This window comes from Chlamydotis macqueenii, chromosome 26, assembly GCF_036417535.1.
Source record: "Chlamydotis macqueenii isolate bChlMac1 chromosome 26, bChlMac1.mat, whole genome shotgun sequence".
Taxonomy (NCBI): domain Eukaryota; kingdom Metazoa; phylum Chordata; class Aves; order Otidiformes; family Otididae; genus Chlamydotis; species Chlamydotis macqueenii.
This window is the reverse complement of record NC_141581.1, coordinates 1,468,155-1,494,497: the sequence shown is the minus strand read 5'-3', so window position 1 is coordinate 1,494,497 and position 26,343 is coordinate 1,468,155. Positions and strand designations below refer to the sequence as shown.

Genomic DNA, 26,343 nt, shown 5'->3' with positions numbered 1-26,343 from the left:
CTTCCTCTCTGTTCTTTTAATACGATCCCGGCTTAGCAAAGCCCCAGCTTAGCTGCTGCCCTTGCAGTGCAAGTGAGGGGAGGAGAATTAAATAATAGGAAAGCAGAAAACAAAGGGCTCCGCTTGATTTCAGCAGCTGGAAGGGGGGGTCAGGGCCGCCCGGCCCTGCCAGGGGGGAGCCCCTGGCATTACCTGTGGAGGGGGGCGCTGGGGCGGGCGATGCAGGGTGCGGCCCCTCCGGGACGCCTCGTTTTTGTGGGTCAGTGGGTCAGGGATGCTTTGGTGCTTTCAGCCATCGCTCCCACTGCCGGGGACTGGAGGGAGCCTGGCTCGGAGACGCCCTCACCCTGAAGGTGCCCTGAACCCCTCGCTGTGATTTTGGGGCAAATATTGCCATTTTCCAGAGTTTTTCCCATCTCAGGATCTGCCAAAACCTGCAAAAGGCTTCGGAGACCTCAGCACCCTTTTGCAGAGGCAGCACCGCACCAAGAAATGGCTCTCACCCACCCTTCCCACCCCACCCACCGTGCCGGTGCCTGGGACGAGGCTTCCCGGCTGCTGGGCGGACCCCGTTCCCCGTGCCGACGGACTGGGGGCTGCTGCCCGATCTGCGGGTCCGCGCTGGCCGGGCTGGCTCCCATCGCCAGCACGGCAGCTCACCTCGGACTCCGCTCCCGGCACGGCCCTGGCTTGCTGGGGGGGAAGGGCTGGTTTATTTACCGTCAGGGCTGCGATAAGGAGCGGGAAAGGGGAGGCGAAGCGCATGGTGTCCAATGTGCCTGACCCACTTTCCACCATCGCTCGCCCTTCGGCTATCGGATTGCAGCGGCCGAGGCACAGGGAGCGCGGCCACCAACACCCCGCTGCTCGCCGCAGCCACCTTCCCTCGCTTCCCAACCCCATTTTTTTGGGCAGGTTGGGAAGAGAGGAAAAGCATCCCCGGGCGTTGCGGGTGCATCACGGCTGGATGCCGAGACACGGCAACGGGAACAAAAAACCGGCGCGAAAGGCGGCTGCGGCCGACTCCTCACGCTCGTCCGCGGCTGCGGTCCCCGCTGCGGCGCGTCCCCCGCCGGCGCTGGCACAGTGGCCCAGATCTGCCATTCCGCATGGCTTCCCCGGCTCTCCCCGGGGCCGGGCGCCGGCAGGCAGGGCGCTCGCTCGGCGCCTCGCGCGGCTGCCCGCTAATCCGACATGACTCTTCCATTAGAGAGGAGATGCCGGGAAAGAGCTTTTTGGCGTAGGAATTAACTCCTTCTCCCACCCCGGAGCTGCCCGACCCGCAGCGTCGGCTCCGTCTCCGTCACCCGCGTGGCCTGGGGTCTGCAGGACGGGGGGTTCCCCCCACCTCGGCATCCCCAGCCTGGTGATGGGCTCCCCGTGGGATTCGGCGCTGCCTTTGCAGGTGCAGCTCCCATCCTCATCCTCCTCCTCTGAGGATGCAGGACGGGAGCAGAGACCCGGCATCACCGTGCCGGAGCGGGGCCCCATGGACCTCCTGGGTGGCAGGATGAGCCCCAGCCCCACCATCTCTGGCCCCAGCTGCAGCACCAGCCGCTTCTCTTATCGATCTCCTCTTCTGCCGTTAATTATCGGCTCTAATTAAGCCTGATCAGAGCCAGAGCTGCCTGCAAAGGGCCTGTCTCCATTTTGGCCACCGTCCCCATGGGCGGGTGGGTGGATGGGACACAAGGGGGGGGCTGGGGGCGGGCGGGGGGTCGGGGTGAGTTCCAAGGACAGGTCCCAGCATCCTTCCAGAGCCGGGGTGGGGGTGAAGCTCGGGGGTGGCACCTGCTTTGAGGGAGACGACGATGGGCAAAGGCGTCCCTTGGCCACCTCCCCAGCAGTGGGATCCGGAGGAGGTCAGCATCCCACCCGTATCCCATTCTCCTGGCCCTGGAGGGTGGCCACGACCCCCTGCAAAATGCCTGGAGGGATGGCTCATCCCTGGGTACGGCGGGGAAACTGAGGCACGGAGCGAGGCAGAGACACTGGGGTCTGCCCGCACTCAGACGGGGGCTCTGAGGCGTCATCGGAGCCGCGTGGGTGCTTGAGCCCCCTCAGGCTGCAGCGTCCTTGTCCCTGCCAGGGGACCTGGGGGCTCTGCTGCCCTCCGGGGCTCTGGCAAAGGGGGCTTCAGTGGCAGCCAGCCCCCCAGCAGCCCCCCAGAGCCGCAGGAAAGCGGGCAGGGGGACAGTCTCCGGGCAAGGGGCCCAGAGGCGAGTGGGCTGTGTTTTCTCACCATCACCTCCCCCATCGCTGCCATGTCACGGGGTCTGGGGACCTCGTGCCCACCCGGGCTGGGACGCGTCCTGCATCCCAGCCACCCCGGTGGCCATCGCCTCCCGTGCCACCACGTGTCCCTGGGAGAGGGACTTCCAGCACGGGGGACAGCCCTGCCATGGCTGGGGAGGACAGGACCCTGGGGACGGGGCACCGGGCCACCCACACGGTGCTTAGGGACCCAGGGTGGGGACATCCAGTTTGGGAGGTCACACCAGAGCCCCCCAGCCCCGCACTGGGCATCTCCCGTTCCCTCCCGGAGCAGCGAGATGCCCAGGAGGACAGGTCTGCTCCTCCCACCCTGGGCAGGCGCCGAAACACCCTCAAATTATTTTTGTGGGACTCCTTGGCTGCAAATTGGGGTGTTGTGACCTTTTTTTTCCACAGCGGACAGCTCAGACCTCGTGGCGGGGTAGGGACGCAGCGGCAGCGGAGGAAATCCTCCCTGAGATCCCGGCATGGAGCCACCCATGAAATATTCAGGCCGTTCAGTGTGATTTCCGCCTCGCCATCAAAAAGTGCCATGAATATTGCAGGGGGACATTAATGTTTCACAGTTGCCACGCTTCAGCAGAACCTCGCTGACACCGTGGGAAGACGCTCCGCCGGGACGCGTCACGCCTTTGCCAGGCTGCAGCAACCCTTTTCCCTCTGGTTTAACCCCAAAACTGGTGGTGGTGACGGGCTGGCTCTGTGAATTGCTCCAAGAGCGAAGCGACTCAAAGCTCCCCGCCGTGTCTCCGTGAAGGAGCGGCGCTGCCCAAGGCAGAGCTGGAGGAGGGCGCGAGGTCCTGCAGGACCAGGGACAAGCAGAGGTCCTGGGCACCTCACCCCAAATCTCAACCGTGCTTCCCGCTGCCCTGACGGCAGCGTGGCCTCGCTCCTCCGCAGCCCAGAGCAACGCCCACCCCCAGGCGGAAGACGTTCGCAGCTCCTTGAACATCTCAGAAGGTTTCATCCTCCATGTCATGAGCTTTCCAGGTCAGTCCCCACCAGAAGGGACCATTCCCTTCTCCTCCACCCGCTCTCGTAACGCCGCTCTTCCCGTGTTTATATAACAGCAACGTCTCCCGCAGACCGGGGAGAGAATTGGCCGGGGAGAAATAATGAGGATAATTCAAGTCATTTGGGAAGATGAGGTTTGCGAGGTGCCCAGCGTCTTCCACCTTTTACATGTTGTCTCTAATCATCCGCAATCTCGGATGGCCATTGATGGAGCTCGTTGCTGTGGCGACGGATGAATAGCCCTGGGATTGTACCATGCCAAAAAAGTGCCGTCCTTCCATCAAAACAACAACATCAACAAAAATATCATTTTTTGTTCAGGAAATTAAGCAGTTTGCAACCAAATAGCAGGGGCTGAAAGGGCTCCCGCATCCCTCCTTTCCTCCCGGCTCCCGCGGCCGCGTTGGGTTTGTCAGGAACATGCCCAGCGCCCCGGAGAGCCCTTTGTGCACGCCGGACAAGGAGAAGGTGGTAATTGCAAGGGGGTTTCTAACCCACTGAGTCTGTTAAAAGGATTTTGTGCCCCCCCCCGCCCCCTCTCCTCCGCCTCCTTGCCCAGATGTGTGTCACGCAGGCAGGGAGCGCGGGGCGCTGCGGCCGCGGCGCAGCACTGGGTTAATGTGTTAGCCGCGGCCGGACCGGAGCAGGGGCCCGGTGCTGGCACAGAGGGAGGTGGCGATGGCCGGCGGCCGGTGCAGGGTGTCGGGGCTCAGGTCCTGCTCCTTCCCCGCGTGACGGTTGGCGGCGAGAGTCGGCACGGGGCTACCGAGCTGTGGGAGGAGGGCGGCCGGCTGGACGAGGAGGCTCCTGCCGTTGTCAGCCTCCGTGGTTTTCCGTTTGAACTCCTTCCCAGGCAACACGGCCTGAGCCGAGATGCTCTTCGTCCTTCCTCACCGCTCTGGGAGCATCTCTCGGGGTGGCTACCGAAGATGCTGCTACAGCGACGCAGCCTCCAGGGACGCGGCTGGGGTGGAGGTGCCTTGGGGTCTGCTCAACCAGCGACAGATCCCGGCTTTGGGATCCCACCCCTCCCGACGCTGGAAACCACATGCGCAGCCCCCGCCGCATCTCACGCGTGAGGATTCTCCGTGCGTAACCCGTGTGACCGCACCGGCACGCATTTTGAGCCGGGGGTCTGGTCCTTGCTGGCATCTTTGGAGCTCCCAAACGCTGCCCACGGGCGATGGGAGGTAAATGGTGTAATTCAGAGCTGCGCGACCCCGACGCTCGTCCCGCGAGAGTGTAAGAAACCAAACCGTAGGGCCAGCACCCAGCTGGCAGCTTGGGAGAGCCCTGGCGCGCAGCAGCGTTGGAGCCAACCCCTGCGTGTCGGGGCAGCGGGGAGGAGGAGGGAGAAGGAGGGATGGGTGCCTGGAGAGAAAACATTTACAGAGGACCCTGAGGATGAGAAATGGGCCAAGTTCCCGCGGCTCTGGCTCCTTTTTGGGCGAGAGCCCCCGGTAGCGCTTTGTCCGCTGTCCCCAGAGCCCTGTGCCCTTCCCGGGCTGAGCGAGGGGCAGATGGAGGGACATGGACATCTTGGCTGCGCAGAAAAGCGAGGCAGCGAAGCAGGCTGGAGAGATTAACTCCATGGGGAAAACAAGCTCAGCACACGCCGCCGAGCCGAGGACGCCTGCGGGGCCGCGCGTGCGTGTTCGCATGCACATGCATGTGCTACCAGCGTACACGGGCACGCATGCGCAGGCAGTAAGCAGCAGCACGCACGCAGCCGCGCGCGTTCGGCCGAGCTGATGAAGCAGCATCTCGCCGCGGAGGGGCCGGCGGGGTATTGGAGATGGGTCCTCATCCTTTAATTGTGCTGCTTTGCTAGCAGCGATAATTGGCTGGAAATCGATAGTTTCGCTCCTGTTTCTCCCCTCTCCCTGGGCGCCTCGCTGCCTTTAAACGCTCGGCCATAGCCGTTCGGAGAGCTGCTGAGGGGGGGCTGATTGAGGCAGCCCCCCTCTCCGCTGCCACAGCGCAAGGGCAGACGGAGACAGCGTCCAGGCAGTGACAGCGGTTGGGAGAGCGGAGCTGGGAAGGGATTAACCCTGGCTGCGTCGGCCGGGAGCTCCCTCCGGTCTTGGCTCTGAAAATGGTGCCGGAGTGTCACGGGAAAATGGGTGCCAATAACCCTGCTGCTCGGCCTGCCCCGCTCTCCGTGCCCCACCGCCGCCCTCGTCCCCTCGGTGAGGTGCCCCCCTGTTCCCGCCGCACTGCCCCAGCTCCGGGCGGGATGTTGGAGCCTGCGAGGTCAGCCCTTGGCCTCCTTGCAACCGCCCTCATGGAGCAGCCCCTGTGCTTCACCCATCCGCCTGGGGCTGCTGGGGGCTCTGCCCCCCGAAAAGCCGCCCTGACCCCCACTGCTCGCCTTGCTGCGCTCCGTAAAGCCAAAGGGGCTGGGGAGCGGGATGGCAGCACTGGAGAATGCGCAGGGAGCTCTCGGGGGCCAGGGGCACCCCAGGCCGGTGCTGGTGGCCCCAGGACCCCCAGTCTGTGTCAGCCAAGCGGCCTCATCAGCCGAGTGACCTCGTTAGCCAAGTGACTCTCGTTAGCCAAGTGGGGCTCCGGTGCCGGAGAGGGACTCGCTCTGCTGTGCGGGGCTGGCTGGAGTGGGATGGGGAGGGTGACGGGTACGTGGTGGGGGTACACGGGTGAGGGGCTGCGCAGGTGCGGGGGTGCCCGTGTGCCCACCTTTCCGTGGGGGCCTGGTGCCACCTGGTGGCCACGCAGCCGTGACCGTGGCCATGACCATGATGGTGACCATGACTATGACCATGACGGTGACCATGACCATGACCATGGCCATGGCCCAGGGCGCGCAGCTCTCGCCTGCGCTGGCCCCACAGGAACCCTGCGGCCGGGGACGCTCAGGACGGTGGGGAGACATCGGAGCAGAGCTCGGCAGTGCCTTTCCAGGGGTTTTCCCTCAATCCCAGCATGGACAAGGGGCGCGTCCTCCTGCAGCGATCCGCCCTGGGCACCCTCCGACCGGCAGCTCTGGGCGCAGACACACTGGCTTGGAGGGGAATGAGCCCCGTGTCAGGCCGGGTCATGACAACACCCAAGCAAAACTTGGGGGGGTATTCCCAGCCCCTCCCCAATAGCTGGGGTCCGGCCAACGCCTCAGCCCCTGTAGCTGGGGAGGAAGGTCCCAGCTCCCTCCCCTGTAGTCAGGGGCTATCTGTGTCCCAGCACCTACATCGGGGGCTGCCAGATCCCGGCTGTGTTGTGGGGTCGGGCTGGGTCCCACCTCTTATGTGGGTGGTCCGCAGGGGGGTCTCAGCCCCCTCCTCTATAGCCGGGGCACACCTATACCCCTGCCCTTATAGCCGGGGGAGGTCGCAGCCCCCTCCCCTCTATAGAGCACACCTGTACCCCAGCCCTTACAGCCTCAGGGGGCTCAGCCCCCTCCCCTATAGCCGGGGCACACCTATACCCCTGCCCCTACAGCTGGGGGGGTTCTCAGCCCCCTCCCCTCTATAGAGCACATCTGTACTCCAGCCCTTACAGCCTCAGGGGGGCTCAGCCCCCTCCCCTATAGCCGGGGCACACCTATACCCCTGCCCCTACAGCTGGGGGGGTTCTCAGCCCCCTCCCCTCTATAGAGCACATCTGTACTCCAGCCCTTACAGCCTCAGGGGGGCTCAGCCCCCTCCCCTATAGCCGGGGCACACCTATACCCCTGCCCCTACAGCTGGGGGGGTTCTCAGCCCCCTCCCCTCTATAGAGCACACCTGTACTCCAGCCCTTACAGCCTCAGGGGGGCTCAGCCCCCTCCCCTATAGCCGGGGCACACCTATATCCCAACCCCTACAGCTGGTGGGGGGTCGCAGCCCCCTGCCCTCTATACGGAACGCCTACACCCCAGCCCCTATAAGCAGGCCAATCCCACCCCGGCCGCAGGTAGCGGCCTGGTTCTGTGTCCCCCCCCTCCCCGTCCTGTCCCGCCCGGGTCGGGCCCTCCCCGGGGGAGGGCGCTCGGGGGCCGCGGTCCCGCCGGCAGCGCCCGCCATGTTTCCCGGCAGCCGGCCCTGCCCGCCGCCCGCCTGAGCCTCCCGGCGGCCGGCCCGGCCCGGCCTGGCCCGGCCCGGGGGCCGCCCGCCTCCGCCGCCGGTGAGTGGGGGGGGCCCAGCGCGGCCCAGCGGCCCGATCGGGCCCGGGCCTGCCCACGGCCGCGCAGGCCGCAAAGCCTCGGCCTCGATTTCCGCTGCGGGCGGGGAGCGGGGCGCGGGGGCCGGCCGCGGGGAGCGAGGGGACGGGGGGTGCGCGGGGAGACGCCGGGGCAGCGCCGGCCTTCGACCGGGCGGCGGCTGGGGCAGCTGGGGAGGAGGGTGATGGGGTGGGCGGGTGGCCTGCGGCTTTCCCTGGTTTACCCGGCTCGCCCCGGCCTGCCCGGGCTCGGGGTGGGGGGCAGAGCAGTGGGAAGGGGAGCGGTTCGGTTCGGTTTCCCACACCGTTCTTCGTTTCAGCTGATTTTGTGGTAAAGCCGTGTGCCGCTCGGCCCCCGCTGCCGGTGGCCCCTGGGCTGCTGGCTAAGAGCTGAACTCGTCCAAAGTGGCAGCGGTCGCCTTCTCTCTCCAGGCACGCTCAAAATCAGAAGCAACTCCTGAAGATTTGTCCGTGCCTGGCAGTGGTTGACATCCGTGGGGATTCAGCCTGCCAGCTCTGCTCCTGGAGGGTCCAAAGGAGAGGACAGTTTCGGCTGGGAAGTACTGCTGGTGCGGTAATGGGAACACTGGTCTGAGCTCTGCAAGGGAAGCCCCGAGTGCAGAGCGGAGATTCGTATCGCCCAGCTGAGGACAAGGAGGAACAAACCAGAGCTGATCCGCTTTCCTCACACAGGGAGGGTAATTATTTCACGTTCCCCTTGTTTTAGTCCCTCAGCGGAGCGGTTTTTGTAGGAGCGTGAAAGACAGCAGCAGAGTTAGCTGTGAGTATTGGATTCCGTGTGTTTCTGCCTGTTGCTGCAGACTCTGCGCCCGAGCTGGAGCCACGCCGCGAACGTCCTCTCCCCCTGACTTTTTCCAAAGCTAGATGTCCACAGCCGCGTTGCTGGCACACATCTGAGTTAGTGTTTGTTGTTGCTGGGACTAATTGCGTATGGTTCTGGTTTAAAGGGGTGCAATGCAGTTTGTCTGTATAAATGCGACACCATGTGTGGCTGGGAGGGGTCTGGAGGCAACTGTGTGTGATCCAGAGAGAAATTATTAAGATTAATCTTTAAAAAATCCCATCTTAATGCTGGGAAGAAACCTTGTCCTTATTTCCAGCCTAAGGATGCTAACGTTCCCCTTATCTGCCAGCATAAGTTGGGAAATGCTCGAGTACGTCAAAACTGAGCCAATGGGTTCTTTTTGCATCGCTTGTATCGTCTTCCTGAGAAGTAAAAAAGTAAAACGGGTTTGGAGTGAAAACAAGCGCCGCTAAATGCAAAATGTAACTGATGACGCTGGGCGCTGGCGAGTCGTTCCAGTCTGACGTGCTTGTCTTTCACTGGGAGCTTAGGGAGCTTCATGGTGTGAGGAGGGGGTGCTGGGGGCCACGTCCTGTCGGCTTTTCCGCTGAGCTCTGGGTGGCCCCGGGACCGGGATCTCATGGCTGCTCACGAGGGACTCGGATCGCGTTGTCGTGCACGTGCAGGATCCTTTGTGCTCCTCCCCCATCAGCTGCGGCTCTAACAGCTGTCTCCTTTTTATCCCTGTTTGTAGCCCGGCGCCTCGGAGGAGAGAGAGGATGGCTCAGGAGACGAACCAAACCCAGGTGCCGCTGTTGTGTACCACGGGCTGTGGGTTTTACGGCAGCCCCCGCACCAACGGGATGTGCTCCGTTTGCTATAAGGAGTTCCTACAGCGGCAGCAGAGCAGTGACCGGATAACCCCCCCAGGTAGAGGATTTTTGTCCCTGAAATTTATCTTAAACGGATGCAAACGATGTGAAGCAACTGGGATAGAGCATGGTACTGGTAGTGGGCACCAGCAGGTTTACTCCCTCCTGGAAAACTTATCTCTTTTATTTTTTGTGTAGACCTGAGCCTCTAAAGCAAAGACCCGAGCCTTTGAGCGCTTCCCTTCCCCGCACGGGGGCCAGTTGTTGTCTTCCCAGTCTCTGCTGTTTGAGAAGCACCGTCCCAGTCAGCACGTTCCAGTAAACTGTAAAACTTCACTCGCTCTAGCAGCGGGCTGAATTTCTGGTCATTAGCTCCTCACTGAGTCATGTGCTGGCTGCCGGGAGCTACGACAGATCCCTGAAATGACATTTTATTTGGGAAGAATTTGGCCTCTTAGCTGTGCTTTCTCATCTTAACGGGGCTGACGATCCAAAGCGGTGAAATAAAAGGTTTGTTTCGTGCAGCTGAACGGAGCTGACGTATCCCCGAGCTGGGAGGCAGCTGGGTGCACGGAAGGGACGCTCCTTCCCTCATTAGCAGGATTTTTCTTTTGCTGAGAGTTTGCGCGGCTGCCCCGTGGACAGGCTTTGCGATACCAGTAAGAAATGCTTCCAGAGACCTTCTACAGTTTGGTTCTGAACGTAATCACGGCTTTGCTTGAATTACTGACCCAAAATATGTACTGGGAGCACAGCTCCTCCTGACAGAGGGCTTTTCTAAAGACCCTGACTTAGATCCTCGGCTGACGTAAACCAGCGCGTTTCTGTTGGAGCCAGTTCCTCTCAGCAGGTGAGGACCTGGTTCCTGCACCTTGGAGAAGTTGCAAAGTCACGCTGGATTTGAAGAATGCTGAGGAAAAGTAGGGAAATCAAAGAATGTTAAAAACCACACGGTAACGGAAGGCATTCAGCGTGTAACTCCTGCGAATAAACCCGCATCCCTCAAACGGGAGATCCCGAGGAGCTGAACGGATCTCCCTGTGTGAGGCCTGCGGTCCTCAGGAAAACGAGCAGCTGATTCCAGAGGGATATTGCGATCTGGTCCAAGGAGTCGTTCCTGGTCTAGAGTAAGAATAGCTGCAGTGGGTCACGGTGAGGTCCGGCCAGCACTGGTGTGTGGTCCCCACAGAAACCCATCCCCAGATTTGGAGGGGAGAGCGTAAGAGTAGGGGATCCGGGAGCGATCCCAACTGGGAAGCTCCTGCGAGGGAGCAGGAGGTCAAAGCCTGCTGAAAGTGCTCATCCTGCTTTCTCCTACACTGTCAAGTACTTGAGGAACTTGCTGACGTTTTTAAGAGTTTTTACCAAGGCTCTGATCTTGTTTTGTAGCACCCAGCAGTCCCAACAGCAGCCCCACGGCTTCGGATTCGATTGCAGGGCAGCCTGCGGAGGGAGATTCCACGCCTGAGGATGCCCAAGCCAGGTAGGGGCGTAATCTGTGGGACGGGGATCTGCAGCCGTGCTAAAATCCAGCCCTGGGACGCAAGGAGGAGGCTCTTGGCCTTCCTGGGGCCTAAGGGGGCTGTAAAGCGGGCTGGAGCAAACACTGCTCGTTGTGAGCCTGGTTTATGGATTGATGACGATGACCGAGGCGTAGAGGCAGGTACCAGAGGGTCGTTAGTAAATTAAAACCTGGAGTAAACTGAAGTGGCATCCTGGTTCTCTGAGAGCCGGTGCACCTAGTCTGTCGCCAGCTGTGTTAAACTGTTGGGTTTTGACTCAGTCCTAAGGGGAAGCATCCAGTGATGATCCAGCCTGGAAGCTGCAGCAGCAGGATTAGGGACCTCAGTCTTCTTCCTTAGGGAGGAAGATCCTGCGTTGAGCTGCACCATTGCGTTCCAGTCCTGACTCATCGCTCTGTGTCCCTGGGCTTGTTTGGATGGGCTTTGAGATATAATTGGGTGGAAAACGAAGCTGAGATCATCACAGATTCATTCCGTTTGTCTATAAGGAACTTTGATCCCGAATCTCAAGGGGAATTGCCCTGCTGTGCTCCTGACCCATCTCTGAGTGTAATGAAATGATCTTTATGGGCTGAAGGTCTCTCCCACGTAACCGTTCCTCAAAACAAAATGTTTCCCAGTGCGCAGACTCCCGTGACCCATCAGATGACGGCCATGAGCATATCCAGAGAAGAGAACGGCAGCGAGACAGAAGAATTCATCAAGACAGAAGAAGCCTCACCAGCATCTTCCTCACCAGGTAGACCGATGGGTTTGGCCTCGGCGCGGGCGTGAACGACGGCAGTGGTTTGAGCAGCAAGGACAGTACTGGTGCTGGCGCCAGGGGACGGTTGTTGCCTCCCGGCGCGCCTGGCAGGAAAGCTAAGGAGAAAAAGGTTTTGTATTTCTGAAACGGGAGGAGAGAAACCGCCGTGCCGGAGGGCAGGCCGACAGAGATTGCTCCGTGGGCTGGAGGCTGGGTAGCTGCCAGCCCTCGCTCGCTGGCAGCAGGACGATCTCCACGACGCCTTGCGAATGGCAGGAGGCCCGGAGCGGCCCACCGCCTGCTGCGCCACTGTCATTGGCCGCGGTTCCCTGCTGTCTCTCGAGGGAGGAGAGGAGATGCATCCAGTGTAGTCTTGGAAGAGAGGAGAGGGTTTGGGAGGGTGGCCGGGGGCAGCTGTTGTCATCCTGGGAGATGGGAGGTGTCCCTGCCCCGCAGAGGGGGTGTTAACGCTGCTGCTTTAGAGGAGCATGGGTGTCGTACGCCCTCCAGTTGACGAGTGACAGAGTCACTGCATTCGAGACGCCCTCCTTCAGTGCAATGGGCAGTTTCCTTGCATTCAAAGCTAAAAAAAAACCAAAAAGTTGTTGGTTGCTAAAAAAAACCCCCAGGCTGTAGTCGCTGCGCGTGACTCTGCGTTTCGGATTTGGTAATCCCTGCCCTGCGAGCCCAGGAGACAATGCACAGCAGGCAGGTGGAGGAGAGGCTTGGCAGCACCCACCCCTTTCTTCCGACTGCGGAATTTTTAGGAGGTTATTTAAGGTCAGATCCACAAAGCTATCTATGCCGCTGTCTCTTTGTCTCCTTAGCCTGATTTTCAGAGCGGCGTGCGCTGCAGGTGTGTATCTGCTAGCAGCTGGAGCTCCTCCCTCCCGCTGACTTCTCTGACCTGCTTAGGTACCGCAGGAAATCCCGCTAAGCAGCGGTGACCTTTAACAATCTGCCTTTCGGAGCTCGGTTTTCCTCTGGGTAGATTAGAGACAGCGATGAGTATCTGTGTAAAGCATCCCGAGACCTACATACGAGGAACAGTTACATAAGAGCCAGCAAAAATAATTAGTAGTACTTACAAGGGGTTAATTTTTTTTTTTTTTTTTCCCCTGTAAAGATTAACTCTAGGCTCAGCTGTGCAGTTGTAGCGACTGTCCAGACGTGGGCTTAACCTATGGCAAGCGCCAGGTAACTCTGCTCAGTGCTGCCTTTTCTCAGCAGGAGCTCCACGGCGTCTTGAACGTAAGGAATTTGAAACAGAGAGAAAACACCAGGCCGTGTGAGGTGTAGATCTCTGGAATGAGGCAAATCTCACGGTTTTGGGGATGTGGGCCAGGGCAGCGGGCACGCAGAGGCGTCTGGAGCGGACGCAGAGTCAGCAGGGCCTCGAGCAGCTCCTGTAAAACCAGGAAAGCGTTGCTGGGTTGGTCAAAGAAGGGCAGCAAAGCTCTTCCCTCTGTTTCAGGTACCCTGCTTGAAATATCCCAGAACGCAGCTGAGGGCAAGGCGGCTTCTGAAAAACCGAAACAGAAGAAGAATCGCTGCTTCACGTGCCGGAAGAAGATAGGGCTGACTGGTAAGACCCTGGCTGCGGTGGGAAAACTTCCCTGTGGCCTAAGCAGTCCGGTTTCGTAGCCCCGCAAACGGCTCTCCGTGCGCTGTGACGCTGCCTGGGCGCAGAGGGTGGGCGTGGAGGTGTTCAGCCCGTAAAGCTGAAGAGAGACAGGTGAGATGGTGCCAGGTGACTGCTATCCGTGGGAAAACTGGCCCTGGAAGGGCGATTCGTGAAGCAGTTAGCTCTGCGGAGCCCGAGTTTCCCTGGATATTCAAAGGGGCTGTCGCAGAATAAATGTGGGTTTGTAGGCCGGGCACTGGGCAGGGTGCTCTGCCCAGTCTTGAAATCTGCAGAGAGGATTGTTTTCCTGGCTGAGTGTTTTCTTAAGAGAGAAAACTCTTAAACTGTGAGAATCACAGAATCACAGAGTGGTTTGGGCTGGAAGGGACCTTCAAAGCCCACCCAGCCCAACCCCCCTGCCAGGAGCAGGGACATCCCCAACCAGATCAGGTTGCTCAGAGCCCCGGCCAACCTGGCCTGGAACGTTTCCAGGGATGGGGCATCCACCGCCTCTCTGGGCAACCTGGGACAGTGCTCCACCACCCTCAGTGTAAAAAATTTCTTCCGTATGTCCAGTCTGAATCTGCCTCCCTCCATTTTGAAACCATCACCCCTCGTCCTGTCACACCAGGCCCTGCTGAAGAGTCTCTCCCCACCTTCCCTGCAGCCCCCTTTGGGCACTGGGAGCCGCTCTCAGGTCTCCCCGGAGCCTCCTCTTCTCCAGGCTGAACAGCCCCAGCTCTCTCAGCCTGGCCTCACAGCAGAGCTGCTCCAGCCCTCTCAGCATCTGCGTGGCCTCCTCTGGACCCTCTCCAACAGCTCCACGTCCTTCTGATGTTGGGGGCTCCAGAGCTGGACGGAGCGCTGCAGGGGGGTCTCACCAGAGCAGAGCAGAGGGGCAGAATCCCCTTCCCTGACCTGCTGCCCACGCTGCTGGGGGTGCAGCCCAGGATGCGGTTGGCTTTCTGGGCCACAAGCGCACATTGCCGGCTCACGTTGAGCTTCTCATCCACCAGCACCCTCAAGTCCTTCTCCTCCGGGCTGGTCCCCATCCATTCTCCGCCCAGCCTGGATTTGTGCCTGGGATCAACTTGCGGAGAACCCCTGTGAGTTCAGAGCGTTTAGGATTAAATGAATTTCCTCAAAGAGGAGTAAAGTGGCACCTGGTAGTGAGGGGTTTTGTCTTCACAGCCTGTAGCTGGAGAGACGTGAAAGGGAAGCGTGATTTCCTGCCCGTGTGACTGGGGGTGATCTGCTGTCCTGCAGGAAAGCCCCTCCCTCATCCCTGCCTCGGTTTCCCAGTCAGCAGCACTTCTGAGCAGTGTTGTCTCCGAGTGAAGTGACTAAATTATGAATTTTGAAGCCTAAATTGCTCAAAAGCGATCCTAACAAGGGGAAGGTTTTGCTGCCTGCTGGCTCCAGATGCCGCTGCGTGACGCCTGGGGAGCCGGGAGGGCTGGGCTCCAGCTCGGGCTGCCTGCTCGCTGCCCGCGCAGCCTGATCGGGATTAGCAATCTGCTTCTCTGCACTCCCCGGCGTGTCCCCCGTCCCCGGGCAGCGCGGAGAGCAGCTGCTCTGGGACTGTTTCCCACTGCCGGGACAGCTGGGGCTGCGCAGAGCGCGCCTGCGCTCATGGGAGCGGCTAAGCCGGAGGGAAGCAAGGAGCCGCTCGTGGTCTTCCCCACGCTGAGACTCCATTTCCGTGTCCGGGAGGGGAATTTCCCCTCTCCCTCATCCGCCCCTCTTCCGGCATTAGTGGAGTTTCCTGGCCTGGCAGGAAAAAGCAGGGGCGCTGCTGCCAGACGGGGACTAACGCGGCTTTTCTCTCTGCTCTTCTTCCCCTCAGGCTTCGACTGCCGCTGCGGGAACCTGTTCTGTGCCATTCACCGGTACTCCGACATGCACGCCTGCCCCTACGACTACAAGGCGGAAGCTGCCGAGAAGATCCGTAAGGAGAATCCCATCGTTATCGCTGAGAAGATCCAGAAGTTGTGAAGGGGGCCCCCCCCACCCCAGAACTGCAGCCAGGTGGCCTGGTGCTCCTTCCCCTTCCTCCGAGCCTTCTTCCTCTTCCTCCCAGCCCCGTCGGTGCTGCCGTGGGGACTCCAGCAGCACCCGGACACGGACGCTCCTCACACCTCTTTGGCAGACAGTTGCCGTTCCTTCTTTCCCTTCCTGCCCGTCCGACAGCTCAGCTGATCCGTTCTCGACCGGCTTCCCAAAGGAAAAGGAACCATCCTGCCCCGCCGCTCCGGTGCGGAGACTTTCGGACTTGTCTTCCGCCGGGGCGGTCTGTGCGGCGTGGGCAGCGAGGCTTTCCCGGCTGGTTTTTCCCATCAAGCGGCAGCTCCAAGCCCTGGGAAGCGCCTGTGAGCTGCCGCTGGGACGTCGTTCCCTCTATCCTTCCGTCTTTGCGGCAAAAGCAGGAGCTGGGGAATCCCGGCGGCGTTCTGCTTCCAGAGAGGTGTTAGGTCTCAGACGCAGAAAAGGGGATTCTGTAGTTTTCACGCCCCAAATACCGCTCCCCTCCCTTTGAGATGCCGTTGTTGGAGAACCGGGAGAGTTAAGCAGCACAGGAAAGTTCTATTTTGTGGCTCGGAGCGACGTAGCCGCGCTCCAGCCGCAGGTCAGGACCTTTAGGACAGCACCGCTCGCTGCCCCGTGCCCCTCGCCGCGGGGAGGGAGCCAGCCTGCGGGGTTTGCTCCGTGCGGGGCTGCAGCTGGGCTGAGGGACGCCCTTGCGCCCGTCTCCCGTGCTTCGCCGCCTGCCGAGTCCCCGCCGGCCGCTTCCCGAGGTTTGTTGTGACCCAGCAGCACCTCTCCTCTCCCCTCCGCTCCCCGCCTCCTGCCTTACGCGATTCTTTCTCATCAGGGTTGTTCCCAAAACTCGGATCGCCAAACCTCCGCTTCTTTTCCTCTCCTTGCACGCAGGCGGGGACCCTTCCTCCCCCGTGGGTGCCCGCCTGGCCGCCCCGCTCTCCCGCCTCGCTGCCCGTCCCCCTGGTAGAGCCGGATCCCCTGGAGATGCTCCGAAAGCTGGACGGAGGGGTCTGGGGCAGGGGGAAAGGCAGGTGGAGGGCTGCAGGGCGGGTGAAAAGGCATGAGGGTCCCGGGGTGGGCTGGAGTGCGGGCGAGGGGTTTTGGAAAAGCCCGGGGGGAGCGGGGAGGGGGTAACTTGGAGGACTCTGGGCCCACCGAAAGATTTGTAGAGGACTCAGGGTTGTCGGAAGACTCAGGGAAGGGCTCTGGAGCCCAACGGAAGGCAAAAGGAGAGCTTTGGGGTGTGCTGAAAGCACCCTAAGAGGCACCTGGGGCGCACACACGCGTGTGGAGGGCTCTGGGGTGCCAAATTCGGAGCTGTGTGCCGCTCCAGAGAACAGGTAGGGGGCTGTGGAAGTGCTGGAGAGGGAAACGCGGGGCTCAGGTGTGCAGCACAAGGCAGGCGGAGGCTGGAGGCCGGAGGCCGTCTCCGCACCGCGCAGGGTCTGTGTCCGCCCCGGAGCACCCCCGGGTGGGGGGCTCCTCCCTGGGAACGCCGGGAGTGGGGCCGCGGCCGTGGGGATCTCGGTGGTCTCGCAGAGAAACCCGGACAGGATCCTGCGGGGAAAAGCAGCAGCCTCCGCCCCGCTTCTGGCCGTCCCAGGCTTTGGAAGTGTTTCCTCCCGCGTTTGTGGCAATTCCCTGGTGATTGCTGCGGGATTGCTCCAAAAGTTTCCTTTTTTTTCCTCTCCACGTGTGCCGTGCAGCAGCATCGTATGGCACTGCCAGGAGGGTTTGGACCCCCAAAACCGACGCAAATCCCCCCGCTAGCCTGGAGCGGAGGCGAGGCTGGCGCTTGCCAGCCTTTTCCCTTTTCCTCTTTTTTTTTTTTTTTCCCTCCTGTGCAATATCAGCGTCGCGGCTGGAGCACGCGAGTGGCGGCACGTTTTAGTGCTGGGACGCACCCGAGCCGGAAGCGCGGTGCCAGCTGGGTTCTGCGGTTGAGTTTTTGGCCGAGAACGAGCCGTCGCTCTCGTGAGGCGGGGAAGCCGTGAGAAATCGCAAGCGCTGCCTGCCTTGCATCCGCGCGAAGGTCCTGAGCCGCTGGGGAGCAGGGGAAGCAGCTCCCACAGCAAAAAGGCGGCCGCCTGCTTCTCCGCCACCGACTTTTTCCCGTTTCTTTCCTTCCTCTTCGTTACGTGTGTAAATATTAATACAGTCTAGTTTGCTTGGATGCCGTGGGTGGTTCGTTACGTCTCACGCGGCGGTGCCGGCGCAGCTGTTGTGTGGGCTCCGTGCCTCGGTTTCCCCACCGCTGTAGGAATGACGGCGACGAGGGGGTTGGAAGCGCAGGCGGTGTCCTACGGGATCAGGTTCCCGGTTGGTGTGGGAGCTGTTTTGTCCAGGGCTCGAGTGGGACAGGGGGGTTGGGGCTGGGCCTTAGGTCCCACCCGGGTCCTAGGCCCAGCCCCAAACCCCGCCCCTCGCCCTCCACTTTCGCGGATCCCAGCTGGGTCTGGCATCCGGATTTGGCGGGGGGGTGGTGGTGAAATATCCCGCCCACGCGTGATCTCCGTGCGTGGGCCCGCGTCCCTCGCCGCGGGCACCCCCGGCGCCCACCAGGCCTCAGCGCGGGCCGCGCCGTTCCCGTAGCAACGGGCGGGAAGGCGGTGCGATGGCGTCACTTCCGGGAGAAGAGTGGGTGGGGCCAGAGCGGCCGCTGCGCAGCGCCGCCCCCGCCTCGGAGGCCTCGCGGCGGCCGCTCGTCCCTTCGGCAGCCCCGGGAGCGGGGGGGGGCCCGGGCCGAGCATGTCCAGGTACGGGCGTGGGGGGGAGAGACACGAGTGGGTGCTGAGCTGAGGGGGTGGGTATCGTGGGGACGGGGGGCCCGCGGGGCGGGGGGGAGGAAGGAGGCCCACAGCGGTTCGGGGGGGGGACCCACGCAGGTCACTGTGGGTGGGGGAAGGCCCACGCAGGTTAAGGTGTGTGCGGGGGAGGCCCACGCTGATGTGGGGGGGAGCCCACGCAGGTCCAGGTATGTGGGGAGGAGGCCCACGCAGGTCAGCGTGTGTCTGGGGGGCCCCACGCAGGTTGAGGTGTAGCGGGGGGCCCACGCAGGTCAGCGTGTGTCTGGGGGGGCCCACGCAGGACAAGGTGTGTGTGGGGGGGGCCCACAAAGGTCAGTGTGAGTAGGGTGGGGGGTCCCATGCCTGCCATGGGGTGGGAGACCCGCTCTGGTCAGTGAGTGGGGGGGTCCCACGCAGGTCAGTGTGTGTGTGGGACCCCCCCCCACACCAGCCAGTGGGTGGCGAGAGGCCCCCAGCGGTCAGTGCACGTGGGGTGGGGGGGTCCCATGCCTGCCGTGGGGTGGGAGGCCCACGCTGGTCAGTGTTTGTGGGGGTGGGCACCCACTGGTCAGCAGGGTGGGGGTCCCACGTGGGTCAGTGTGTGTGAGGGTCCCACTCAGGGCGGTGAGCAGGTGCAGCGCGGACCCCCCCGCTCTGACCGTGGGGTGAACGGGGGTGTGTGGTGGGGGGGGTCAGGGTGGGTGCGTGGCGTGGGGCCGGCCCCCGCGCTGGCCGCGGGGCAAGCGGGCAGGCAGGGCTGCTGGCCCACGGGGCTACCGGCCCGCGGGGCTGCGTGTCGGGTGTCAGGGTTTGGCCTGGCGCGAGCGTGACACACGCAGAACGAGCGTGACACACGGCGTAAGCGTGACACACGCAGAACGAGCGTGACACACGGCGTAAGCGTGACACACGCAGAACGAGCGTGACACACGGCTTAAGCGTGACACACGCAGAACGAGCGTGACACACGGCGTAAGCGTGACACACGCAGAACGAGCGTGACACATGGCGTAAGCGTGACACACTGTGCCTGCGCCGCCGCCAGCCCCGGGGCCCGCGCCCCGACGCGCCCGTGCAGGTGCGCGCCTGCCCTCGTCCGCCGCGGGTGCACGCGGTGGCGCCGGGCGCCAAACCCGGGGCGGGACGGGGCCGCCGTGTGCCGGGTGCGACGCCGGCCCCGCCGCCGCTCTGGCACCCGGATTCAGCCCCGGCGCCCGCGGCCGAACCCGACTCAGCCCCTTGGCTCCCAATATTTCGGGTATTTCGCCCCGCGTGCCTTCCGCACCCTTTCCTCCCCTCTCCCAGCCTCAGGAAGCAGATGGAGCGAATTCCTCGGGGTGTGGGCTGCTCTGACATTCCTCAGCGCGAGCCTCTGCCCAAACTTGCAGAAAATAGTTGCTTTTTTTTTTTTTCCTGCTTTTTTTAATCCTTTCTCCCCCCTCCCTTTTTTCCCCTTGGCGCTCTCACCGCACGCCTGTGCCTGCAGCCGGTGGGGGGGTGGGTGTCCCGGAGGGGCTGCGCCCGCTGTACCACCGGCCACGCGGCTGTTGCGGCGCGCGCGTACGCGTGCAATCCCGCGCCCGCCAGCGTGGGCCCGCGTGCGGGGGCTGCAGCGCGGGGGCGCGTGGGCTGGGAAGCGTGGAAGGAGGCTTGGTTTTGAGGGGGGGCTGCGGCGCGCGCGTTTGCTGGCGTGCGGGTGCGCGGGGGAGTTGCGTGTTTGGCCCCGGCTGCGGCCCCGCGCGCGTTTGGGGTGGGGGGTGCCTGTTGCAGAGCCCTCACCGCCGCCTGAACCCCCGCAGGCCGCCGCCGCCGCTGCCCGCAGACGGACGCATGGCGGCCGCCCCAGCCCCGGCCCGCGGTGGAGCGCCGGCGGCAGCCACGCCGAGAGCCGGCTGAGGACGGGGCCTCTCCGGTCCGTCATCGTTCCCGGCCTCTGTCCGATTTGGATCCTCCTTCGCTCCGGGCGCGGCCGCCTCTCGCCTCGCCGCCGTCATGAACGGGCTGTCCATCAGCCAACTCTGCTGCCTCTTCTGCTGCCCTCCCTGCCCCAGCCGCATCGCCGCCAAACTGGCCTTCCTGCCCCCGGAGCCCACCTACGCCGTCATCCCCGAGCCGGAGCCCATGGGCAGCGCCAGCACCGCTTCCCTGCGCGGCGGCGCCGCGGGACGCTGGAAGCTGCATTTGAAGGACCGGGCGGATTTCCAGTATTCCCAGCGGGAGCTGGACAACATCGAGGTGTTCGTCACCAAAAGCAGCCGAGGCAACCGCGTCGGCTGCATGTACGTCCGCTGCGTGCCGGGCGCCAGGTGAGTTATCCGTGGATGCGCCGGCCCGGCGCTGCTGCCGGTAGTTTGAGCCTGGCCCGCTCGGCGTCGTGCCGGCGGGGACGGTGCCGTCCTGCCCCCTCCTCTCCTTCTGCCGCGTGCCACGTCCCTGCCCCGGTGCGACCCGGCACCTTGCTGGAGGAGCTGCCGCGGGAATTTGGAGGGATCCTGTGGGGCGGGTGCGCTGGGCTCCCGGGACCGGTCTGGTTTGTGGCTGCGGCTGGGAATGGGGTTAAACCGGGAGCAGCGGCAAAGCCGGAGGCGATGGGGACGGAGGGATTCCCTGGGCTGTCCCAAAAATCCTCCCTGACGTCGCGCCGGCGAGGTAACGCTCCGGTTGTGAACCCAACGTCTGTGCGAGGCTCTCAGTGAGCGCCGGGGCGGGGGGGGTCCCTCCGTCCCCAGCCCCGCGGTGACCACGGGGACGGGCAAAACCCCGCGCCGGCCTGCGGGGAACCAGCTCTGCGCCCTTGGTCTCATTCAGCGGCGCGTTCGCTCGAGGAGAAGAGCGATAGGAGTGAAAGCCGGGGGGGGTTTCGGCAGAACCCACTGCCGGTCACCCCCCCGGAGCCAAAAACTGGGAAGCCGGAGAGGGGCAGCCTGCGCGGAGACCTCTGTGCGGGGCAGAAGCCAGCGGGGGGGTTTGGGGCGAGGGGGCACGGCTCTCGCGGCGGCTGGAGAGCTGCCTGACAGGAGGGAACGGCCGCTCCATCCCAGCTCCCCGGAGAGAGGAAACCGGCGGCGGGGTCGCTCTGCCTGCGCATCCGCCGGCCCGTGGGAGCGGCGTCTGGGCCCTCCCAAACTTCCTGGGGCATCGCATCTCGCTTGCCTGTCCTCCCCGCACCTCGTCCTGCCGCTGCCTTCCTGCTGCTACTTGCTGGGCCGTCAGCGCCGGGACGGGGGGACTCCCCAAATCAGCAGGGAGCGGGTCCCGCTCCCTCCCTGCGGCAGAAGAGAGCCAAGCTTCTATCCATGCGCTATTAGTGTTAATTTTCATGATTAACGTTGTTTTTCCCCTTATGGTGGAAATTTCTTGTGCCTTGTCACTCCCACAATTCACTTCTCTCCCGGCGCCTGGTGTCGTGCCAGGCTCAGGGGAGAAAAAGATCCGCTGTCAGAATTCTTCCTTCAAATCCCCCTTGGGCAAACGGCCCCAAATCCTGAGCTTTTGACCAAAAATAGACTCCAAAACTTCAACGGAATCATCCTGCCTTGAGCTAGCCATTTCTGCCGGGAGCGAGCCCCTGGCCCCGGGCGGCGGGGAGGCTCTGGGGTTGGAGCAGGGGTGTGGGGAGGACTTTCCTTGGTGGCCAGGGGGGTGTTGGGCCTCCACGGCCTGGGTTTCGGCTTTCGGCCTCTGAAGGGGACCTCCTGTCCTGTCCGTTAACCGCGGCGGAGTCCCCGGTGAACCCGCCGCCTCCGTCTCTCCCCCGGCGCTGCAGGTACACGGTGCTCTTCTCGCACGGCAACGCCGTGGACCTGGGGCAGATGAGCAGCTTCTACATCGGGCTGGGCACCCGCATCAACTGCAACATCTTCTCCTACGACTACTCGGGCTACGGCGTCAGCACGGGCAAGCCCTCGGAGAGGAACCTCTACTCCGACATCGACGCCGCCTGGCAGGCGCTGCGGACGCGGTGAGCGGGGCGCCGGGCCGGGGGGAAGGGAGGACGTCCCGGAAAACCCTGCGCTCCGGCAGTCTGGAAAACAGGAAGTCTCCCGGAGAGGGGAACCCGGGCCGCCGATAACGGGAAGGGGTGGCCGGAAAGCAGCTGCGGGGCGAGCGAGCCGGAGGGGCGGGGGTGCCATGGAGGTGGGACGGTGCGCGGGGTCGCTGGCACCCCACCGCGCCGTTCCCAGGCTGCTCGGCCCCGGTTCCCCAGCCGGGACCCCCAGAGCTGGGGGAAGGCGGGGGGACCCACCCCCATTCCCCCCCCACCACCCCGGGGTGCTGCGCCCAGAGCAGGGTGACCCCCTGGGCCGTATCTCCCAGCGCCGGGGCGCTGACCTGCCCCCTCCTCTCCCAGGTACGGGATCAGCCCGGAAAACATTATTTTATACGGACAAAGCATCGGCACGGTGCCCACGGTCGATCTGGCTTCCCGCTACGAGTGCGCCGCCATCGTGCTCCACTCCCCGCTCACCTCTGGCATGAGGGTCGCCTTCCCCGAAACCAAGAAGACCTACTGGTTCGACGCCTTCCCCAAGTGAGTGGCCCCAGGAGAGGGGCCGGGGTCCCAGACCACCTGTCCTGGCCGCCAAGAGGGGTTGTGACAAAAGCTGTGAACCTCTTTCCCATAATGAAATCCATCGGGATCCCTCCAGGGGATCGGAACGCTCCCCGGGGTTGCTGTCCCCCTCCCGAGGGCCGTGCCGTGCGTGCAGCCCCTGTCCCCCGCTGCCGTCACCTCCTGGCCGTCCTGACTCGGTGTCTTTGCCCACCGGCTTTGGTGTCACGAGCCCCGAGGGACGGTTCCCGAGCCGGAAGCCGTGGCTGGGAGCCAGCGGCCCAACACCCCGCATCCCGACGGCCTCGTGTGGCCTTCGGGGCCAGGCTGAGAACAGCTGCGCTTCCGCTCCTCGTGGCCGCTCTCGACGCGGGGAGGGCCTGGGCGCGCGCTGTCCTGCGGCGTCGGCGTCCCACGGGGCTGTTGTCACTGCCGGCCGGTCCTCATCTGTCACGCCGGGGCGGGGGCCTTGTCCTGGAGCTCATCCGTGGCAGAAGCTCTGCTGTGATCGGTGTCTCCTGCTTGCTCTCCCCGGGGGGGGAGGTGTTTTGGGGGGCGGGAGGAACGGGGGTGCCTCGATCCCCGTACTTACCCCCCTCTCTCATCTCCTCCCTGCCCGCCTTCCTGGCAGCATTGAGAAGATCTCCAAAATCACCTCTCCCGTCCTCATCATCCACGGCACGGAGGACGAAGTCATCGACTTCTCCCACGGCCTGGCGCTCTTCGAACGCTGCCCCAAGGCCGTGGAGCCGCTGTGGGTGGACGGGGCCGGGCACAATGACATTGAACTCTACAGCCAGTACCTCGAGCGCCTTCGGAAATTCATCTCCCAGGAGCTGGCCAGCCAACGCAACTAGCCGCGGGGCGAGGGGACAGGCAGGGGGATTTTTCTGCCCCTTTCTCCGGTTCTCCCGGTGTGACCCTTCCCAGTCTCGGCTGCTGGAGGTGCGATGAGTTTGTACGGGCTCAGCTCCAGGCTCGGGAGAGGGCGGGAGGCCCTGCGGCGGACGGCGCAGTTCCTCTTGGACAGGAGCGCGACTCTCCTCCTTCCCAGCATCGGCCCCGGCGCTGCTGGCACCACCGGCCGAGACGGCAGCTCCCTCCTTCCCCCTTTCCCAAAAAGATGAGAGCCTCCCCCTCCTGATGGCGAATCCTTGTCTTCGGCCGCGTCCTCGTCCTCTCTCCTAAACCAGCGAACTCCCGAATTCCTCCTGGCCTGCTCTGACTATAGCAATAAGGCGGCGGGGGGAGAGGGAGCGGGATGGAGGAGGTGCTGCTTCCCGCTCTCCGCGGAGCTTTCCCGGGATCGGCGCCGGGTGCCTGGTGCTCACCCAGTGGCTGGGGCAGAGCTGCGGCTCCCAGGGGAGTTTGGGGACGCGTGGAGGAGGTGCTGCCCCCCTGCCCCACACCCTGGCCCTTCTCAGAGCACCCCCCCGCCCCGTCTTCAGGTCACCCCTGGAAAACCTCCCCCGTGCCGCGCGCTCGCCGCGCGCTCGGGGAACGGGGCGAGGAAACCAGGCACTGAATAAAGAGCAGAGGTTTAACGTTTTACCCGCCTGCGCCCCTTCCCTGGCTGTGCCCAGGGTGGCCTCCCCGGCACCCCAGCCCCGGCAGGGTGCGGCCCCCCCGGCTTTCCCCTTCCCTTGGCCAGGTCCCCAACGCCTGTCGCCCTCCTTCGGGGACCGGGCGGCCCCGAGGTGCCAGCAGACGGGGAAGGAGCCCTCGGCCGTCCTGGGCTGGCTCTGTCACTTCGACGGGGCCGCGGGGACAGCAGGGGCTGGTTCCCCGCTCCCCATCCTGGTTCTTCAGGGGATCCCATGGGACCCTGAGGGCAGAGGGTGGCCTCGACCTCCCTAAAATGATGGTGGGGTGTGTCGCAGGGGAAGGGGGGCGTCCCCAGGGCCCGCCAGTGTCCCAGGGCCAGCGTGGTGAGGGACACGGGGTGGTCCCACGTGGGCAGGGTGGCCCTGGGGGGAACAAATCTTATTTTTTGACCTGCTCCGTGCCCAGCCCACAGCTGCTGGGGGACTTCGGCAGCTCCCGGCGCGCGGGGCGTCCCGCCGTGCCCTCCCGCCGGCAGACGGGGCGCTTTGCCCCGCGGAGAGGCCGAGCGCTCGACTCCGCGCTTTTTGGGCCAGCGCCCTCTCTGAAATGACGCCGAAAGAGCTGTTCAGAGCCGCCCTGGCCTTTCCTGCCCCCCCCCGCGGCATCCCTCGCCCCACAGCCCCTCTCTGCCCCTCTCCTGTGCACGCAGGGACCCTCGCGGGGCTCGCAGGCCGGTTCCCCCTCCGCGTCCCCGTGGCGGGCTCACGTGAGGAGCGATAATCCCCTGAGGCGGCGCTCGGAGGGGCTCGCGGCGGGGCCCCCGCGCTCGGGACGCTCGCGTGCGCCTATTGTCTGGGGCTGGGAGCTATGGGGGGGGCTGAGGCGGGGGGCACGAGACCCCCCAGCTCCCCACACGTCCTTCACCCCCCGCCGGGACCAGGGCAGGGTCCCGTCCTTGGCGCTGGGGCTCCGCGGGATTTGGATGTTGGGGCTCTGGGTGGTCTCCCCGCTTTTCCAGGAGAGTTTTGGGGTCCAGGAACTGGGATGTCTGGTTTCTCCCTCAGCATCCCCCCTTCCTTCCCCGCGCCTCGGCGCGCGCCGCTGCCGGGTGGTTTCAGAGCCTCACGCGTGCGCTGGAAGGCAAAGCCACCGATGGCGGCCGCGATGAGCGGGGCCGGAGCAGCCCGCGGCGCCCTAATCCCGGCACAGAGCCGTTTTGTTTGCGCCGAGGGTATTTTTATCCTCTTACTGCCGCCTGCTTCCTGCTGAGCTCCTTTAGAGCGGCTCTGCGTCGCCGGCGGGGTGGCCCGGGGCCGGGGGTTGGCTTTGGGGGGATGTCGGGATGGCGTGAGTTTGGGATTACTGCGCCTTGGTTTAAAAAGCAAAAAAAAACCAAACCAAACCAAAACAAAAAAAAGCAAAAGGACAAAAAAGTTCAGCTTGAGCCCCAAAATTTAGACCCAGCTTGGGCATGCGGGTGAGCCGGGCTTCGCGGTCTGCCGGCCCCATGGCGGGGAGTGGTGGCTCTGGAAGGGCCGTGATCCATCACCGTTGGGGATCGGGGTTTTTGGGAGCGCCAGGAGGGAACCGGGAAGGAAAGGGGCTGGGTTGGGGCTGGATCTGGCCAGAGTTTCGTGCCTGGAGGGGGGGGGACTCCTCCGAAACCGCGCTCTCGGCAGGGGGAGAGACGCAGAGTCCAGCTTCAGAGTGTCCCCAAAGTCCCTCCTGCAGCCACCGCACCGCAGAGAGGGGACGGGGGTCACCGGGGTCCTTCTGAAGACCCTGAGTGGCTCCTACTCCAGCGCTGCGGAGCCGCAGGCACACGGCTGAGGGCTGCGTGCGCACGCATGTGCGTGCGTGCAACGGCTGCGAAAGGGACGCGCGGGGAAAGGAGGGGACGCGACGCCGGCGCGGACGGGGCTGAGGGTGGCCCTGGGGGCCGTCGGGCTCAGCCGGTGACCGGCCAAGAGGGGTTTAAATCTCTTTTGGGGCATAAATGAGGCTTTTGACGACGGGGGCCTGCATGCCGCGGTCATGAGACCCCGTTCACAGGCCCAGCTCGGTCATGGGACACGGGCGAGTGAATTAAAGCGTCTTAAGGAGCTTTTTTCCGAGCCCTGCTCTGGTTTTTCACGTGCTCGTCATATGAACAAAGATGGTATAAAAGGGCAGAGGGGAAGGATCCCCGCTGCGGTGGGGCTGGGGAGAGGGGAGGGCGCGGGAGGCGGGATGCCAGGGTGAGGGGCTCTGCGCGGCACCAGCGAAGATGGAGGGAAGGGGACAGGAAAGGACGAGGAGAGGAGAGGAGGCGCCGGCTCTGCCCCGCCAGGTGAGTGGGGCAGCGACCGGGGGCCGGTGGGGTCCCCGCTGCGAGCGTCCCGGCGGCACCCAGCACCCTGCGGGGACGGCTG

At 63.8% G+C, this 26,343-nt stretch overlaps 2 protein-coding genes across 2 annotated transcripts; both read left to right on the top strand.

Moving 5' to 3' along the window:
- Window positions 1-7,278: 7,278 nt before the first annotated feature.
- On the top strand, window positions 7,279-17,222 carry LOC104474844 (AN1-type zinc finger protein 5). Its single transcript, XM_086767431.1, has 8 exons — window positions 7,279-7,404; window positions 7,873-8,138; window positions 9,000-9,175; window positions 10,507-10,600; window positions 11,261-11,379; window positions 12,860-12,970; window positions 14,856-16,099; window positions 16,756-17,222. Exons 3-7 carry the CDS (start codon window positions 9,025-9,027, stop codon window positions 15,002-15,004), a joined length of 624 nt encoding a protein of 207 aa, XP_086623557.1. The 5' UTR covers window positions 7,279-7,404; window positions 7,873-8,138; window positions 9,000-9,024; the 3' UTR covers window positions 15,005-16,099; window positions 16,756-17,222.
- A 464-nt stretch (window positions 17,223-17,686) lies between these two features.
- ABHD17A (abhydrolase domain containing 17A, depalmitoylase) lies at window positions 17,687-23,936 on the top strand. Its single transcript, XM_086767385.1, has 5 exons — window positions 17,687-17,799; window positions 19,635-20,141; window positions 21,602-21,796; window positions 22,187-22,366; window positions 23,019-23,936. The coding sequence occupies exons 2-5, from the start codon at window positions 19,828-19,830 to the stop codon at window positions 23,242-23,244; spliced, it is 915 nt and encodes a 304-aa protein (XP_086623511.1). The 5' UTR covers window positions 17,687-17,799; window positions 19,635-19,827; the 3' UTR covers window positions 23,245-23,936.
- The last annotated feature ends 2,407 nt before the right edge of the window (window positions 23,937-26,343 follow it).